General features: G+C 39.9%; 1 protein-coding gene across 1 annotated transcript in view; it reads right to left on the reverse strand.

Moving 5' to 3' along the window:
* PEX14 (peroxisomal biogenesis factor 14) overlaps positions 1 to 20,955 on the reverse strand; it is a 69,334-nt gene that overhangs the window by 24,225 nt on the left and 24,154 nt on the right. Inside the window, exon 3 of the mRNA XM_030463783.1 lies at positions 12,033 to 12,117. Coding sequence (XP_030319643.1) covers positions 12,033 to 12,117 — 85 coding nt within the window. The remainder of the gene's footprint in view (positions 1 to 12,032; positions 12,118 to 20,955) is intronic.

The following is a 20,955-nucleotide window of genomic DNA, read 5'->3' on the forward strand; positions in this document are numbered from 1 at the left end:
AAAGGCTGATGCTGCCAACAACAGTGTTGAAATACCTTCTGTTTAAAAGGCAAAGCTACTTTGTAATTTTTAACACAACTGTATAAATATTTCTCCACCCACCCTTCACAATTTTGTTGGTTAGTTTGCCTCCATTTAGACAACAACCATCTATGTCATCACACAGGATGTTAATCTTGGGTGGAGAAGAAAGAAACAATAGCAAATGAACTTTTAAGAAACCAAGATTACACATTCAAGCGGGGTCCTTCATGATAAAAGAAAACCGAAGACAAAAAACATCAGGGAACAAGTCAACAAAATAGCAGAAGTCTCAAAAGATCATTTTTCATCTTTTGGTTTGTTTATTTATTTTTTTTTTTCCTCCCTGTATGCCTTCAACAGCCCTTCAGAGTTCTGGAGAAAATTAAAGGAGTCTGGATTAAACGCCCAGAGGACGACTAATGCTAACAATACTAAAAATAACGAGGTTAAGTGGTGGAAAAACTCTGGTGACCACACACAGAGAACTGGAGTGGTAAGGTAGAAAAGAAGTTTCATCATTGCTCCCTCAGGACATGCACAGAACATACTAACTGCTTCTAGTTCTCTAGGGTTCCGATTACCATGCCAAACACACCTCCAGAGTTTCCTTATTAGTATAATAAAAAGCCTCTACACATTTGGGTTCTATTCCCAACCTTGCTATTGACCTTGTGTAGGTCATTTAACCTCCATCTGCCTCAGTTTCTACATCTGTAAAACAGGAATATTACTACACAGCATCCTTTGTAAAACGTTTGAGACTGACACTGTTATCATGTATAAAGAGTGACAGTTGGCAGAATCTAGACATACATTATATGCATTTGGGCTAGGTAAGGCATTTGCAAGAAATAATTTATTCATGTGACAAGTTTAGCCTTTCTTGTGTGTGCTTGTGGATCATCCTTGGAAATCCTTCCAGGTTCCTAGCTCTCATCAAACTACACAAGGGCTCAAATTCAAGCTTTGCTTTGACTGGGTGCTGAAATACGTATCTCCTTTTGGCCAAGCGATGCCCTTAAAATACAGTCACAGTCACAGGGCTGAATGCTCAAAATGGAAATACCAAAATCCCTATTTTTCCCACTATCTGTTGTCTTCTATTGCCTAAGGAAAGTTCCAGCCCAGGAGTTCCAATGGGAGTGACTCCACAGAATTTACACAGAAACTGGAGTGAAGATTAAGAAACATTTATGGGCATGTTCCTGCAACATAACACAAGTCAGATCAGTAGGTGAGGCAGCTGAAGTAGCTGGAAAACTTGCTACTAGTATAAACTCATAGTGAGGGAGGGTAGCTCTGGGAGCTCCAGGACTAGGAAATATTCCCTAATGAAAAGAATCACAAATAAAAAGGGAGTGAATACAAGCAGGAAGATATTCTCTTCTGGGCACTATGTAAGAATGTGTCTATGTGTCTCATTTCCAGGGTGCCAAAGGGGCTCATCAGCACCACTATAATGGTGTGGTGTATACAGGGTACTTATCACAGTCATTGATGAAGGGCCAAGGATGCACTTTTCAGATCTCTCTCTCCACATAATTTTGCACACAACTGTCTTGAAGCACAGGACTTGTGCCAGGCAGAGAGGGAACAGTGCTGCAGTGGAAGGAACTGTTCAATGTGCCGTTGAAGGGACAGACCTCTGAGCAGCAGCTTTGTCCTTGTTTCCCCAGGGATGACAGCCCCCACAATCCTGAGTGCCAAGTCCAACCACCAGACAGAACAACTTACCCTTTCCTGTCACCACAGTAGATGAAGAGTCACCAAAAGTACTTAAGATTCTCTTCTTCCCCCATTTTCTACCTGGTTTTCTTTTACTGATACTCCTGTCTGTCTCAGGTGGCCTCGTGTGAAAAAAACTCTCCTTTCATGATGCAATCTGGGCCCAGGTGAGGCCCTGACTGCAGATAACCCAACAAATGGGCAAATGCAGTTTGTGTTCTTACTGGCAGTGCACGTGCTTGTAAATCCCATCCTCCAGGGTATTCTCAGTAAACACACAGCCATCCCTAGCTTCTGATACACACACACACACACACACAAGCACTTGCTTTACCCGACGCTGAACTCACACCTCACAAACAAATTATTTAACTACTCTATCCCCCAAGGAAGGCAGTGATCATTTCAAATGCAGCTCCCTGCTCGTCTCTCACATCCACGCAACGGCCTGATAGGTTAAATGCTGCCATTTAATTACAGTAATGGAAGCTGCTATTTTTTGGTTCCCTTGAATCCTCTCTCGCTCTCTTTTTTAAACACATCCAGAATCATCTTTTAAACATGGATTTTATATTTCTGAGTTTAACAGCTGCGTTCTCCTGGTTACTTGAAGAGCAGGAGCAATGATATTCTGATATTCTTCTCTGCACCTCTGAGCAGCTAGCCTTTTAAATGCCAAGTAAAAAGGAAGAGAGGCTGGGAGAGATGCTAGCAAAAAGGATACATGCTAACACTGCAGAGACCAATCTGCCCCTCCATTTACTTAGATGGTTTGTGTTGATTTTATTGAATAAAACCAGATAACCTCCCTCATGCCCCTCACGCCCCGCAAAGGCAGCTGGAGCCTGGAGAAGAGAAACATGATAATGCTTTGAGTAATTTTACTGAAAATGCTATGAACACCAGTACATGACACTGACAGTATGTCACAGGATGGTTATAAATATATATATATATATATATGACTGGGAATCAGAACAATCTCAGATCTGTTGACTCAGTTTCCCCATCTACAAATGGGGATGGTATTTCCTCTGTTTCACACTGAAATTTGCAGGCTGGTTTTTTGTTTTTTTTTTTTTTTTAATCCAAATTGTCTGGAGAATGTAAAGGTCTAACCAGGAAGAGAAAACGCAATCAGAAGTACATTAAATTAATCTTATAATCTTGGCATTCCACAAAAGGTGTCACAAGCTTAGTTGGTTAATATTTGTAGAGTACTTTGAACACACAAAGAAATACAGGATACAGGTTTGTCAAATTCTCAAGCATGCTGTAAAACACTTTGTTCTGGAGTGAACTTAGGAAGGGGGCTGTAAATGGGTAAAGACTAGAGGGTTTGATGGTTAGTTACTGTAAAAGGAGGACATTTAACACAGTATTACAAGACTGGCACAATAACTATTCGTGGATTTTACATTTTGTACTGTGTGGCAATTAGAAAAAATCTAGGTGCAAAGCACAAGTAATTCTAAGTCACCATAAATTCTCACCTGTGCTAAGGCCACAATGCTCCTAGAAAAATACCCACATTACACCTGTCCTGAGCTTTATTTGTCCTCTAACTGTGAAAAGCTTATTTATTTGTACTATGGCAGTTGGCTCACAGTCAGCCAGCCAGCCATGCAGGGATATTGCCCATCTTCATTCTCTGGTACGGACATCCACTGGTATCTCTTAAGGATGGAATCTTAAAAGGTGAGGCAAGGCAGAGACAAAGACAAATTTAATTTTATCACCATAAAAAGGGACATTTCCACATGGGCAGCAAGGACATGAATATCATGTGTATGCGGGGGCGGGTGGATTATAAACGCATTTTGGGTGAAATTCAATAAAGCTGATTCTACTGCATAAGGTCAGCAATTTACTTTTAAAAAATGATATGATTGCAACTTTTAATATAACCCATGTATTTGCTGCAAGATGCTCTAGAAGATTGTGTAATGTAACCACCCGACCTCTCCACAGGAGCAGAGATCACCCCGTTTACCCTTTATTGTCTTGCTAAAAGCAGTGCACATTTGCACAGTATGACAAAGTCAACAGCTTTTACTTCAGAAAGCCTCAGATTTCACTGAGAATGAATTCTCTCTTCTCCTAGGGGAGTGAAGTCTCGCCTGGACGAGGTTCCATCAGTGAGAACAGGAAAGAATGAGCCAAAGACTAAATTCCCTGTTCAGCTAAGGAAAGAATGACTGTGCTCCAGACTAAAATTGAGAGGGGGCAGTGTCTAGCAGAAAAGCAAACAGTGGGATTTCATGTTCAACAGGAACCCAAGACAGTTTTGGACAGGGTAGAAATGCTGTCCAAGAGAACCTGAAGATCTGTCTCATATAGAAATGTATTCATCTTCCCCAGCAGCAAAGTATCACGAGGTCTGAGATAGCTTTCAGCAGAAGAGCAGCACAGATTATGCTGATTACACTCCTGGTTTAGCCCCAAGAGAGAAGGCTGTCTCTTGAGACTGAGAATACCAGGTTCATCCACAGAGCAGGAATTCAATTCCTTTCCTTGCTCCAGGAAGACGGTGGAGAAACCGTGGGCTGGGTGACCATGAAGAGCAAATTCCTTCTATCACAAAAAATATTTTTATACAAATGTACACAGATTTCTTCAACTGTCTAGAGGTGAAGCTTGCTCCAAAGGTCAAAGCTGCAGGGCTGGATTAGGATTGCACGCAATCTGCCTGAGCCTTGACATTCTAAAGTTTGCAGCTCTCCCCTCCCTTACACAGCTGATGGAAGTAAATTCTCAACCTCCCTGCAAATATGGCTTTTATTGCAGCAAGCAACTTCAAAAATCACCCACTGCCAAACCAAGAACTCTGAAAAAAGCATATCAAAGCAGTTTAGAACCAGAGCTAACATAAATCTTACTAAGTCAATAATGCAAAAGGGGTAACTAACTCCATTTTACAGATGGGCAAGCTGAGAACAGGTAACTTGCCCAAAGCCAGGCAAGCAGTCATATCTCAGATCTCCAATACCAGCTCTTAGATTGTTACTACAGAAGTGACTTTCTTTTGGCACTCTGCATTTAATTTCACTTGAAAACATGATAAATAAATTATTAAGTTTACAAGTCAGACTTAGAGTCTGGGTCTTTTCTGCCCATCACTAAGACTAACAATTTCAGGACTCAGAATATAATTGACTACTTTCACTTTGTCTTCTAGAATAGACTTCACCTCACCCTGCTGTAATCAGATTGGTTTCTCAATGCTACCAGGAATGGAAATGTTATTTTGACAGCAAACAAGGCAGATATGACTCAAAACACACTCAGTGAGCAACAGGAGTTAATTTTGCAAAGCCATTTTTAACAGCTCTTTTATATTACATAGTTACTGTCAGACAGCCAAGTGGAGAGACATCACTAAACCCAGGACATACCAATTATTTGTTAAAATTAAGCTTCCAACCAATATTTTGTAACACATACAACTTCCTGGGCATCAAACTCATCTCTTGTAATTTATCAATACTTTTCAAGCCACAAAAACATGCCAAAGGTAAGGTGGCAGCCCGGTTACCCAGTATCAGCTAAATGAATCACCTCTCCTCTTAGGTGCAGTATAGATCCAACTGGTTCAAGGTCACTGAAGGTTGAGCCTGAAGTGAGAGAGGAACTTTAGTTCCAAGCAGAGCTCCTCAACATACTTCTGTAAGTTACAGAAAGTTTTTCTTCAAAACACTCCAAATGTTCAGGAGAAAAGTAAAGATTTCCATTCAAAAGCCATTTTTCCAAATATTTTCACTGTTTTATTCTATTATTCTATTTATTTTTATTACCAGTTACAATATAGAAGTTTCAACTCTAATCAATAGAGAGTGATCTGAAATATTTAATTTAAAAAAAAAAAAAAACCAAAACAACACTGTGATTTTAAATGTCAATTCCTATTAAATATAAAGAGAAATTTCCAAATCTCAAAATTTCCAGTGAAATTAAAATATTTTCTTCCAAAACCTCTGACAACTCCAAAGAGCAGCCATATCTGATTCTTCAGGATGTCTCTTCTTATCAAAGAAGTCAAGAAAATCTGTAAAGTTCATGACAAGCTCAGATAAAATAAACAGTGGTAAAATTGATGGGGAAAGAGTCAGCATGATGGATAGGCTGGTACTGAACAGCAAGTGACAGATATGCAGATGGAAGACTGGCAGAAGAGGGGGACATCTTCACAGCAGATGGATAGAGATTCTCAATCATTTTCAGGAAGAAAAAAGAAGGCAACTCATACAAAATACAGAACTGGGGAACTAATTTCTGGATCATGAACACATCTATTCCTCTGGATTATGAGACTCCAGTGAAAATCTTCTCTGTATGTTGAATTTGATCAGCACTAGGCAAACACAACAGTGCCAAAACTGGGTATGACTGCCAATAATGCTGATTGAGACAGGAACTGTTTTGAGTTTGTTAGCAATAAAGGCATTAATTCTCTCACTTGTCATTCTTTGGGTCCCTAATAAGTTCCTGGGAGACAACCAGATTTCTCCATTTATGCAGGGTTCTATTGATCCAAAGCTTGGATGGGAGGCACCTAAAGAACAAACTAGGAGCATGAACAGGAGTAAGACAGATTTTTCTTTAACATAAGAAAAATATTATAAGGCATATTAGCTGTCTTTCTAAGTCATAAACAGAATCCTAAGCATCTTGAATTATCCCACAGTGATTTTCAAGAAACTTAGTGATTTTTTTTCCCCAGTAATTACATTCTCTATCCCTAAAGCTTCCTCTGCAAGATCACTTAGACAAAGTATTCTTCATTTCCTCTCCTAAAAGCCATGTAGTGAAGTTAGGCAGCTGTGGTCCTCTAAATCACAAGTGGATGCTTTGAGATCCAGCTAACCCTGTACACACCATTACCCATACTCCAAGCAAAGAGCCACAAAGTTTCAATGGTTGATGGGTACAGTGTGCTCTGCAATCCTCAGCTGAAAAGCACTATGAAAATGTAGACTGCACCCATTTCTGTTTAACCTGTACAGTCATTTCTGTAAGTTTACACAAGCTGTTAGAATTCATGCTACCTGAACACCTCTTCCAACCTTCTTTCATAACCAGCAAGCACATCCTCCCTGGTTCTGCCTATGCTAGTGAACTTCTCTCATTGTGTGTTGATTTGTACTACATGCTTAATACACTAAATGTATTCTTGCAATAAATGTTTATTCTCAGTATCTGAATTCCAGGTCTTGCTTGCAGCTTTCCTGGTGCAAGTGATGATGTCTGTGCAGGCAATGGCACAAAACACTTACTAGACAGGTAGAGAACAAGTCACCCCATGTAACACAGGTATGAAGCACCAGTGCTCACTGATGCAAATCAGTAGTGCAGTGAAGTCTTCATTCCTTTTCTTCTCTTAAATCCATATTCTGGCAGCATGCTTCAAGAGAGGGACAAGTCTACATTTATGGCCTAATCACACATTCCGTATCAAACACAGAAAAGCATAAGGTTTGGAGGGCTATAGCAGTTTGGTCCAAGTAGTTATTTTGACAGCACTGGCTACTAACCAGGTTTTTTTGTTTGAGTTGTCACTGGACTGTGTTGGCTTGCATTCTATTTTCTTCCCAAGAAAAACCTTTGTAAAAACTGTCTGAGCTTCAATGAGACATATTAAAGAATTAATTACAAAGTAAAGCTGAAGGAGAAAATTAATTTTGGCAACACAAGAGGTTACTTTTCTTTTCCTCCCTTTTCTGGGGAGTGGGGGAGGAAAGGCAGTTATTATCATCTTCATGCTGGGGGCAGGAGTTGGGAGCTGCCCAGTCGATAACCTGGCCATCAGAACAAGGTTTATAATTAAAAGGTCAGTGACCTGGAAAGCTGGGGCCTCACTCTCAGGGCCCCTCCGTAATGATGCTGCTATTAAATTAAGACTGTTATGAAATCAATGCTAAAAAAGCTTTCATGGTAACGAGATTCCATTCAAGGACATGCAAACTGCCTCACGAAATGGACTTAAATTATAAAAAAGTAATAAAAGAGAGTTAAATTGAAATCTGCTGAAGAATTTACTTCCTTTAACGCCCTCCAGTAGTGGGTTGTGCCCCCTTCTCTCAGGCCTCAAGGTGATCCACTTGGGTTTCTTTGGTAATAGAAGGAAAGAAAGGGGTTCAGCTTCAAAAAATGCAGACCACAGAAAAAAGGAAGAATATTAACACAGATTTCTACTGGAGATTCTGGGGCTCACAGCATTGGTTTCCAGGGAATCAAGTGTCTTTGAGCTCTGACTGGAAAAGGGCATATACAATTAAATAATTTATTCACCTCTTCAGAAATCACCACAGCCTGGCATCTTGACATTGGCAAAATTTCCTGGAACTCTGATGCACTGTAAAAAACTGTGCAAGACCTACAGGAAAACCTTGTGCAGTAACTCAGTTCCTGCCAGCCAAAATAATGAAACAGATTCATAGATAGAACATGTAAAAGGCCAATGCTTCCACCAACCTCCAGCTCACCTCACCAAGCAATGACTGACTGCTTTTGGAAGCAGGTAGCCCATTCTGTTACATCTACACACAAATGACCAACTGAGGCACAGTATCTTCTGAAGGGAATGTCCAACCCTCTGGGTGGACATTTTCCCAATACAATGCAACCATTATACAATTACTTGCCCTAAAGCACTTCTGTTCTCCCACCACTGTCATTTCCAAGCTCCTCACATGGTTTATCCATGACCACAGTCCCACTCTGGGAAGGCTTTACTGCTCTCATTTTACAGATGAAGAGAACAAGAAACTAAGAAAAAACCTTTTCATTCTGGATTCCACAGTAAGTCTGGAAACTACCAGTTTTCACTTCCTTGCCCCAAGGAAGCACCTTGAAAAACAGAGCTCCACATGTACAGTGCACTTCCACCCCCTTTCTTTATCTTGCCAGAAGTTACAGGCTCAGAGTGTGCAAAATTAAGAAGCCACATGAGTTACTGGATGGGTAACTGAGCAGTACAGGACATCTGAGGCACACCAGTTAGATGACAGACACATTTCCACAAGGGTTTAAACCCCACATGCTGTCTAATTACTCCCAAGGCGCCGCTGATTCTGTGGCATGTCATCAGCAGAATCAGCAAGTTGGACAAAAAACAAACAGCATCTTTTTTTCCTTTCTTTTCTTTCAGATACTCTGAGGGGAAACAGCTGTTTTTCCCTTCATCTGAAGAAGTTCATGATAAAAAGGAGGAAATGTCATAAATTACACAAAATGCCAGTGTAAGCTTCAAAGAAAATGATAAATGATTCTAATAACTTCATGTTTCTCATTAATGCCTCTGTATTTGGGAGTTTAAAAGTGCTTAAGACAACAGAGAAATTGCATCCAACTTTTGTAAGACCTTTTACAAACCCAGGACACCCTCACTGTCCCAACTGTCATCAACAGTATCATCCCCTGTTCCAGTGAGAGCAGTTCAGCAAACCCCTGACCTGCAAGTAACCAGGAAAGCTGAATTGCTGCCTCTGCAACTTCTGTTTCACAAGAAACCAAACCCAGTCCAGCTGAGAACTCTGAAGAAACTTTAATTTCTCGTTGCACTGAAATGCATTAAACAAACCTCAGCTCTTACATTGATTAATACTAAAGGGTAATAAATTTCTTTGGCGTTTTTAAGGAAGAACATATTTATTAAAAAGAGGAAAAAAATAAATTCAAGGTGGAAATTTGAGAGGCAAAGTCAGGGTGGTAGGACCTGAAAGTTCACCCACTGCTAATGCTTCAATCCTATCCCTGTAGCCTAAGCTGGAGCTGGGATGGTGGAAAGCTCCTGCAGGGGTTGGGCACCTGGACTTTTCCCTCTGTATACCCAGATATAAGGTGATCCAGCAATATCCTCTCTACTTTAAGAGTTTTTAACCAGACTTAGAGGGGAGCCACAGATCTTACCTATACAGTTCCACAGAAGTTAATGACAAAAGACAAGTTCATACATGGTGTACAGATATCTGCAGATATGAAAATTCCCCTCCACTAAGCTTCTGCTGGAGTTCATAAAAAGATTTCCAACTGCAATTTCTGCTTGAAGAAACTTGCATCAGAGTAACTGTGAAAAAATTAGAAGAGTACTTCTCTGTTGTTTCTTAAAAGATAAAATTTCAGAGACTCTTGTAACCAAAATGATTTCTCTACAGAAAATGCTTTTTTGACCAATAGTGAGGACTTTTCTACCAGTCTATCTGCAAAACGGGGATAAACTGGGATGACAGTGACTGTCTATCAGAGACCAGGGTGAACAGTCTACCAAACCATGTAACCCCTCGTTTATTCAGGACTAAACCAGCCAAAACATCTACATTTAAAGAATAATTCCCTCCATCAAGAGCACATAGATACCACGACAGTTTGTCCCTTCTGCTCTCAAGCACTGAGCAGAGGTCATGGTGTGGTCCCCATGGTCAGACTCCATATGGACATATTTCCAGTGACTGCTGGGTATGGGCACTGCTGGACTCTGCTCCTTCCTACCTCCTACTGTTAAGTTTTCAAACAAACAATGAGCACAAAGGGAAGGAGGACTAATTAACAAACAGAAACAAACAAACAGCTCTACCAAACCATTTCTGCTCTTTAGTAATTATTAGCCAAGTAATTCATAAGAAGTATTAGTCGGGCCACAGTTTCTCTGTGCCTCCATCTCCCCACCCTTCCTCTTCTCCCAGTCAGGGATTTATTAAAATTAAACAGATTAGATGAAGCTCCTGATACTAAAAACTGTTCAGCGAAGCCTGCGGTGGGGAAGTGCAGAGCAAACACCAGAGACATTTGTCTCTAAATTGCTCTAAATACCTTCTGCAAATGAAATTCTAACCCAGCTGTGTTGAGAGAGAAAATGAGGAATAACTGGTCATTGTCAGCACAGAAGAAGATCAGGCAGTTATAATATTGCACGATATACTGGGGGCTAAGGATCTCTCAGCAACAATAGATTTTGTATCAGGTTACCCCGGGTAATCAGCACAGCTTTTAGGCTCAGCTTTCCCTTGCTTCATTGCTTCCATGATAGAGTTGAAATCCCCAAGCTTTTATGATTAATTACTCCCCATAGGTCCACATATTTCAAGGAAAAACTCATGGAGCACAGCAGCCAACAGGCTCCAAATTTTAATGCCATCCTGATGGCAGGGCAGGGTAGGGCAAGCAACGTACCTATGTGATTGGAATGTTCTCTAACTAGCACCAGGACAAGCAGAGAGAGGATTACACTCAAAATTATGCACTCATGAACTACTTGTCATGACATCACTGCTAAAACACAAGATTGCCATTCCCTTCCAGATCCTTTGCAAACTCCCCATCTCGTTACATCAGGTCTCAGGCACATCCACAAACAGTTCATAATCCCAAACAAAATCATACACATTTTATAGGCTGCCCTCTTTTTCAAAACTGAAGATCTTTAGCTATAGAATTTGATGCACCCTGAAGTACTTATGACTTCAACATGTAAGTGGGTCACTCCCCTCTGAAGTCTGGAATTTGTATTTCCAGTATCAATCCAGCTGCTTACTCAAGGTAATACTGTCCTTATTATTTACATCTTGCAGTAAGGACCTAAGTAGTATGGTCCCAGAAGGGTACCATAACATGGAGTGAACTTCACCTGAAATGCACTGCAAGTTGTGGACTGAAACTTTAAAAAGAAAAAAAAAGGTCAAAAGACTGTTCTGCTATGAGTCAGAAAGTAAAATAAATTTTCAGTAGGGAATGACCAAACTATGTTCCATCTGTCTAAGACAATATAGGATTTGTCAGGATCTGCTCTACTCCTGCTACAGAAAAGGGCTAAACTCAGATTACTGTTTCAGCCTGAAAAGTCAGATCAACCCCAGGCTTGACCTTAGCCTGACCTTGTTTACTTTCACCAAGTCCTTCACCCTTCATTTCTCTCTCTGGATTTCTTTGGAAATATTCAACCTTTTCACCTGGAAGCTCTTCATTCTAAAGCCAATGTCACTAAGGTTAGAAATGACCAACTAGTCTACAACTCTGAACTGTTCTCATTTCAGAAGAGATCTGAGAATAGTTAACCAAAAAACTTCCAATATGTCTTCTGTTTTCTACCATTCCACATCTGGTACCAATATTGCTCTAGTCAGTTTGGAAGAAAAGAGAAGATTTCTTCCAAACTTCAAATCTGTTTTTTTGAGACAGACAACTTGCTTTGCCCTTTAACATCTCATTTTCCATAGCAATACCTTTTGGCTTCACATTAACCCAAGCTCCTTTGTTATCACTGATACCACAAACTCAAGACTCCATACCTTTCTTCTTCAGAAATGCTCTTCTGGTTGCAACAGGGCTTTGGCGGACTCGTGGATTCTGTAAAAACTTCACTGCTGTCACAATCTGATGAGGGCAGGGAGGTTGGTGAAATAAAAGAGAGAAAAGATCCAGGTTAGGAATGGTCAAATTCCTATTTTACATTATGCATTCTGTACTGCAAAATAAGGCATCACATCCAACACATGGAGACAGTCTGGAGCTGACACTGATCCAACTTTCAGAAATGGTTCAAAGAGCATCAAAGTTTGTGGCTCAACTCTACTCAGCACAATTACAGTCTTTCAACCTAGAAGTTTCTTGCTGAATTACTCTTGGAACAGCTCAACCTGTACAAAAAGCTCTATTAAGATTCTTCAGGCTTTCTGTCATTCATATCATGATCTTCTTACCTAAGTTGGCATATTCCACACACTCTCCTGTGTTATTACACAATTACACGCTGCCACACTAGTGAAAAATTGTTGGGTCACTGAATTTTTATACAAAGAATTTTGTTCTGATTGTGGCATTTGAGGGAATAACATGCCTGAAGGGAACAGCACTTGGGAGATGGACACATCCATGTGAACGAGTGGAAGAGATTACTTCCTTCACCTACAGCTAAAAATAACCACATGGATGCGTGGAAGAGGTTTTTTCCCCCAAAGAGTGGCATAAACCTTCTCCTAAAATGGTGGTATGTGCTAGACCTATGTTAGGTAGGCCTTGAAGAGTTTATCTTAAAACACAGTCTCTGGAATCCAGTTCCAAAAAGGTCGTCAAAACTTTTCCCAGAAGAAAAGGAAGGGGGAAAAAAAATAGTACCACTACTGAAATCACCAAGTTTCACTTTGTGTTTGAATCCAACCCTTCAAATATGCATTTCTGGTCAGAGAGCAAAGTTCTGATGGGTTTAATGGCACTTTCAATGTACTCCTCAGTGCATTCCATCAATGTTTTTTTTCTTTTAAATTGCATCTCTTATTTCTTTAAATACATTAATCAGGCTAGTGTAGGCAAAACGGATCCATTGGACAATGCAATAAACATGAATTATCATCTATCCAACACGCATAATGGCTTAAAAATACATAATAGCAGGTGTAGTTTAAATGATTAGTTATTACACCTGTGGTGGGTCTGATTCAATTGGGGAAAATCATCTTTAATAGGTTAAAAGGTTTAGATCACCAGGCTTCCCTTAAAGTGGCTGTAGAGAGGGTATGATGGAGTACACTGTCATTACTAATTCATTTAAGAAAAACATGGGGGATACAGCAAAGAACAGCATAAACGAGTGAATCCAATTTAAACATCAGGTAAAGCAGAAAACACCTTTTAAAAAAGCATGATAAATGAATTTGGAAGAGAGATGAAATTGACATATTTATTTTAACGGGAATTTGACAAAGTCCCAGCACATTTCAAAGTTGGGAGGATAAAATGAATGGAGTATTTCTAATTCTCTTCCTTTTCTTATTTTCCTTCAATATTTTCCTTAAGTTTACACTCGGTAATTTTGAACCATAAAATACTATGGTAAAATACCCCACATAAAATACACTTCCATTTCATTTATGTGCTCTTGATCTGTCTCCAGCTGAAATGCAGGTGACAGGCAAATCACAGATTTAAACTGTGCTGATATTGCTATGCCAGATGCAGAAATATAAAGCTCCCAAACTCATAACCTTAAGATAATATGCTGAATAAGAAAGATGCCCAAATGAGCAGACCAACAGATACGTGAACATATCAAAACCACTTTCCTTCTAACAATAATTACTTGTTTGTTTCTTCAGAAACTCAACCCTCCCTCCCACATTTAGTGAGCCAGCAACAGACACAGAAGGCCTGCAGACCTGAAATTCTGCAAGCTCTCATATCTGATCATCAGGTTTTAAGCATTAAAAAACCTCTAAGAAATAAGCAGCATTTTTCATTGTGCTATTTCAGTCACAACCATGTGAACATTTTATTGATTCTAACTCTTTATTAAAACTTATTTTTGCCTTGTAAAAATGTAAACATTTCAGTAGTAAATTTCACTCCAAAATAAACTTCTATTTTATCTCTTCCCTGCATCACTTCCTCCATTATTCACAAAGTTTTTAATCTTAAAACAAAATAAAATTACAAGCAATAACAAACTTTGTAAAAAAGAATCCTGGACACGTATTCCTCCTCTCAATAATCCCATGTTTCTCATATTTGTTTGCATTTACCTCTGAATATTCCTCCTCTCAATAATCCCATGTTTCTCATATTTGTTTGCATTTACCTCTGAATATTCCTCCTACAGGCTGAGCTGCAGCTTCTTCATTTTTATAATTCATCTTGTATACATGAGCAACTTCTAAAGCAATTTTGGCCACGTCAAAATGCCAATATTTTCAACAAACATACACAAGACCTTTCCTGTGTTCTGTGGATCACTTTCTTTGCAGACACAAGGACAACTGCAGTCCATAATTTAAACAGCAGAAAAAGGAGGAGGAAGACTTTGCAGTCCTGTGGATAGCCAAAAAAAACCCCATGCAGCAAATAGCACTCTGACTCAGCTGGTAACACTGTTCTATACTATTTCTGTATCATTTGTAACACTTCTCCAAATTTTTGTAGTGTGAGGACAGTGCTAAATACCACGCATTGTATCACTGCTCTGGTTCTTAAATTGCCAGCACACAGTGGCCAGCAAAGCAGTTTTATCTAGTGGGTCAGGTACATATTTCTTGTAATGAAAGGCAGTGTAATTGGCTTTTAAAAGCAAGTCAATTCAGGAAACTTGCTATCCCACCACCACTTCTCCTGCCCTGACATGATACACAAAGATGTATTTCTGACTGGGTGGTGGTGGTGGGTGGAACCCTGCAGCAGGTCTTGTCCTACAGTTTGATTTTCTAATTAGAAGATGAATGTAACTATTCATGGATTATATTTGTCTCTGGCCAAATTACATAAATTCAAGCCAAATATTCTGATTCAATGTCAAAGATATAAAATGGAGACAGGAACTTTATTGCAGATGTTGTGGGAGTGCAGCAGGCTGGCGAAATTGTGGGCCAAAGCAGAGCACTTTGACGTTATAGCCAAGATCCCTCAATTCCTCATTTCCCTCCCTTCTGTGTTAAGGGAGAAGGTAAAGCCAGCCCCATGTCTTATTATGCTCAAGGCTGCAGGGATTCCAGTGAAGCAATCTAAACTAGCTACTAAATAAGTTACTAGCATCAGAAAAATAAACCATGAAATTTAAAATACTCTGGCAAATGTCCACTTTCTGTCATCTCAAAAAAACATCCAGTCAATTAACAAAAATGTACAAGAAAATAATCTTCATCAATAAAAGTCCCACAGGAGTCAGTGAAAGAGTTCCTCATGGAAAACAGAATCAAAAGCCACCAGGAGTGCAGCCTGTAAGAGCTCTAATAGATTTCCTAATACTGGGAACCCTCTGTGGGTTAGTACTAAACAGCATTTGTTGATAGACTGAGACTTTGAGATGACCTGTGATGTAAAGGTTGGGTCTGAATTATACGTTGCAAGGGATGGTATTTTGTCTTTCTGAGTGGATCTGTATCTGTTTAAATGCAACACTTCTTTTCATTAAGCAGAGGCGGCACAGGCCATGAACTATGCACAGACAGTTTACATTACATGTGCGGAAGCAATCAACACTGGCAATATACATGACGTATGTAAAAGAAGTTGGAATTAATTTTTTTCCAGTGTATTAAAAAATAATAATATGGCAGTATCAACAAACACTCAGCCTATTTCAGCCAGAGCAGAAGGCCAGAGCTATAGGGCAAATGGAACTGATCAATATATTAGCCTACAGCAACACCCCCTCAGTGTATGGCTGGATGTTTGCAAGCCTCAGAAGATTAAATTGTCTGTGAAAGGTTTCTGCACTCCTACTCTAAAGGAGATACCCAGAATCCTGTTAACAAGCATCAGGCTAAAGCCAACTTACGTTTTAACAAGGGCTGACTTAAAAGCCTGGCACTGCAGTGAGCAAGAAAACCCCTTCAAACAGAAATGCTGCATTTTAGTAAGAAATCAGGGCTCTGCCAGGACTCACTTGACAAATATGATTATTGGTGGCACACAGAAATAGTTGCAAAGCAGCTGTTAATCAGGGAAACACATCATAGAACGCTGATGCTAGCACTCATGAAAAAAATGCAAGGGGCTAATTATGAAGCCATATATCTCACTAAAGAGGCACTGCTCCTGGTGATTCCAGGCACAGCTCTCGTGGAGTCAGGGTCCTGGGACACTACATACACAATGTTCTCCAACACAAGCTTCCTTCTCCCAGAATAAACCTTTTCTAACTGAGTGTTTCGGGGCCCCAGAATCTTGTGAAATTCATATTTCATAGAAACTGCTTGTTCTTTCTAAAGAAATTCTCTGCAGATTGGTTAGGAAAGAGGAAACACTTTCAGCTCCTATGATTTCATTGAAAAATACATGAAACCATACAGAAGCCCAGGGATATTTCTGTTATATGAGAACCTAAAAACCTACAAAGTTTGGCAAATCTCAAAGTCATATCAAGAAAAGTTTAAAAATCAAAAGCGATTAAAAAAACTCATGTGAAACAAAAAAGAAAAAAAAAACAACAATTTAAAGCAATATCCACAGGAGACAGAACAAGAAAAGAACAAAGGGAAAGAAAAATCAAGCTTCAAACCATATCAGAGATTAAGAACCCAAAACTAAAAGAATACAGAACAGTAACCAACAATCGGTGTGAAAAGCTAGAAAGGGAAAATCCCGGCTGCCTGGAAACTGAAGACAACCGAGAATTCCATGAATGAAATCTAACTTAAAATCATCAACATAATAGCGAAGGGTAAGAAAACAAATTCCAGTCGTGTATTTATCGCCGGCTTTTCACTGACACTTGAAAGATGAAGGTTCCTGGAGGCAGACGCGGAGCCGGGCTCGGGGCAGGTGGATTTCCCTGCGGCTCCCTCAGAGGCAGCAGCAGCAGCACCGGGCGGCCGAAGGGAACGACCCGGGGCCGCGGGGCGCCTCAGCGCGGAGCCCCCAGCGCGGAGCTGAGCGCGGAGCTCCCGGCGCGGAGCCGGCGCTCCCCCTAGCCGAGCCCGGCGGCAGCCCCGCGCAGAGGAGGCTTCACCCGCCGGCACAGCCCAAATTAAGTGTTTTCACTCAGTGGAAATGAAATGTTTTGCAAGATGAAACAGAAAGAAAATTGAGGTTTTAGGTAATTACTAGTTGGCATTTACATATCACAGGCTGGTTCAACACCTATTCATTTTCCTCTTTTATTTTCAATTTTTTAAAATTGCTCATTAAAATGAACACATGACAGGGATGGGGGGAAAAATTACTCTTCCTCTTTTTTTCCTGAGGACTACAAAATCCAGATCTACTTTAAATACATTTATCTATAATTATCACATACAAAAAAGCCTTACTTAATTAACATTAATAGGGTGACCAAAAAAAAAAAAAATAATTATAAAAGCCAGAAAAAATTCAAGCTGAGCTGTCTTCGTGTTATCTTGTTGTGCCTACTCAGTTGTGGGGCCACCTCCAGCGAGCCAGGACCTCTGCCTCTCCCTGGACCTGCTGGGATGAGCAGCTGGGATGGGTGCAGGGTGCTGTCCCGCTCCCATCGGGCTCTCCCACCAGCTCAGCTCTGGAGCTTTGCGGCTCAGGAGCTTCCTTTCCCTTCGACAGACTTTCTCCTCACCTCCTCTACTATTCTCACTACAAAGAAGTGACTCCATCCAGACCCTGTTCTCAAGTTCTTTGTTCCAGGAGCCACTTCACACTTCCTCCAGCTGCTCATGAAGGTCTGACCTTTCCACCTTCTTTATTCACACAGAACCAGTCTTTCCTCACATAACCTTACCATTTCCAGGGAGCCTGATCTGCAGCTCGATTCAGACTAAAAGTCTCTCTTACCTCCGTGGCCTCTCCATTCAGATTTTCATTGTTCAGTTAAATAAATACTTCCGATGCAAAGCCCTTAATTTTACTGGACCCTTCAGCTTTTTTTTTTTAATTTTAACCTTGTGAAAGTCTTGTTTAACCCCACAATGCATTCTAGGATACAATTTGTATGAAAAATGCTATATAAAATAAAGTTTTATTGTATCATATGTTAAGGACATAAAACATCCCTGATAGAAGTGTACAGGAGCTGACATGATAGACTAATATATTTTAAGGTCTATTGTGTAAATATGTATTTAGGGAATTCTAAAGCATAGTATTATTGACCCAAGTCTCTCTTAAAACACATTGATATATGGAGTAAAAGCCCTTATGAAAAGTAGCAACTTCATCTGTGTAGTAGTCACCTTTCAAAGTGAAATATCTCTGCCATCTTCACTTTTTTCTAATTTGATTTAAAATACGGTGGACATCTTGACAAAATTCCTGTCTTTTTAACAGGAATAATACTCAAGTGTTCCTGACATGCATAAAACTAAAGACAGCAAGAAACTTTTACACATGTTTTAAAAGACAGGTAGAGTAACTATTTCTAAAACACAGAGAAAATGTGGTATGTATTTTTTTTTTATTTTAGAATGAAATGCACCTCTAAAGGAGACATCAGGTTTAACACAATACAAGCTGTTACAGGGAAGTGAAGAATGCTGGAAAAGCATCTTTGAACAAATACAAGCAGAAGAGCAAACTAAGTGGATTAAATTGATAAAGCAACCACAATACATTTTAACCAATGAGTAGGTAGCATGAGTAGCTTTTCCTAGACATTTAAACACTAACTTTTTATTGAAAAGATATCATCTTGTTTTCAGATGAGAAATAAACTTTAAAAATCCCCTTTTTGTACTTCTGCCTGAGCTGAAGTCGCATGCTTCCTAAAATCACCAGTACCACCAAAGAAGGCATTGCAGCAAGATGAAGGAGGGGGGGGGAATAATGCTTGCAATCCAACTGGCAGCAAATTATTTGAAGTTCTGTTTACACAAAACCAGCAATAACCTCAGCTCTGAACGTACTGGATCACTGTGGATAATATATAGACTAGAAGGTCAGCATCTCATGCAAGTGGGTAAGGTATCCAAGTGTGTATTTCCAAGTGTGGGTGAAGCCAGAGTGCCATGACAAGGTTACCAAACTGATTCAACAGGACCTAAGAAAGATGCCAGAGAGAGGGTGAAAGGTGAAAACTGATTAAAGAGAATCTGTTTTTTTAAAAAACTTTCATGACAGCATCCAGTTTACACATCTTGCTTCTCTCTTCCTACAGAAGGAAGTTAAGGGATCACTGAGGCTCTGTGCTGTAAAATTAATTCAAGTGTCAAGCTGTTGAGCTCAATCACTCCAAAGGAATGTAATGACTCAGTGTCCAAGATGCTCACAACAGCAGAATTAAGATCATTCTGTGGCTCAAACAACTACAAAAATATTCATGATACAGCTTTCAGAGGAGTGGATGGCAGCACCCCCAACTCCTACCTTTTTCACTCATCTCTCCCTACTGTTATTACTGAAGAGTTCAAATACAACAGCTTTTGAAAGAAATCTCTTTTACCCTATTATCTTCTCATGTGCAGAATTTAAAAACCAATGAAGCTTATTACATTTTCATTCTTTTAACTACCAGGCAGACGAGGACTGCTGGAGGTTCATTCACATGCTAGGGAGCTAGAAGATGATGTAAGGACAGAAGTCCATGTCACATATAACAACTATCCCCAAGCACTTAAAATCACTACCAAATGGTAGACTCCAGAAGGCTAAATCAATCAAAGAGATGCACCAGAACTCAAGGTGTTCAGAGTTACCTAGATCCTTAATTCCACAGTCAGAAAACTAGAAAATACTGGTAATAAAAGGGTTAAGATTTATTGCCAGAGGATCAAAAGTAAAATTCATCTGTGGAAGATGCTATAAAGATATTTTAGACTGAAATTACTCAAATGGACAGGAAAAATCAGCTAGCTATTATTTCTTAACTCTGCTATTTCAAGAACCCCATTTCATAGAATCTTTAATCCATGGAAAACATAGATTAGAAAGTGAGTGTTTCCTTGCAGCAACAAAGCCCCTAACTGCCAAGAGGTGAAGTCAGGGGGGCTCTGATGGCATTATTACATGGAAGATCTGAACGACAGAATGAGTAAGGACATACCAGAGGAAAAGCACCTGGATCACCAGAATGTAAAAAACAAAAGGTTTCATGTTGGAAACATTAAAGAAGCTGGAAAGTGTGAAAATACATATCATGTAAACCACAGCAGCTGGGAAGTAATAGCAAAAGGAGAAAGACTTAAAACACTGGAAGACCTTTATGTAAATTTCTTATTTTACTTAGAGCTCTTTGGGACAAGAATCATCCTTTTACTCTGTATTTGCACAGTGCCTGGGTGCTGGTCTGCAACCAGCCTCCTAGACATTTATTACAACACAAATAATAATAAAGACTGAGCAGACCATGCACTTTGTTCCTGCTGTTAATTGCCCCATTAAGGGAAAAACTAAGTAAGGGGCAAGAAATCTGATTGGCCAGAGCTGCCTGGTCTATGGGGATTGCAAGTGGAATAATTTTGTAGATTTGTAAGCAGCTGCGCCCTTGTCTTTTTCCAGTTCTCAGCAGAATGAAACTCACATCACGTAATTTCTCCTTCATAGGTAAAAACTTGCACCAGCAGCCTCAAAAGAAACTAAGTTTCCATGTCAACTCTTAGGAGGCTTCCTCCACAACAGCAGTGAAACACAATGGAAGGGCAAACACAAGGAACGTTTTCACTCTAGCTGTCCATGCCATAAATATTCTGCAAACAACGGGTTTGCCTCGTTTTCCCTTGGGGTCAATTTGGCATTTTCATGGATGTTACATTCACTGTTTAAGGAAACAAAGCATATAGGTGTCATGGTGCTGCTCAACCAACACAGCACTGTATGCACCAA

This window comes from Calypte anna, chromosome 21, assembly GCF_003957555.1.
Source record: "Calypte anna isolate BGI_N300 chromosome 21, bCalAnn1_v1.p, whole genome shotgun sequence".
Taxonomy (NCBI): Eukaryota; Metazoa; Chordata; class Aves; order Apodiformes; family Trochilidae; genus Calypte; species Calypte anna.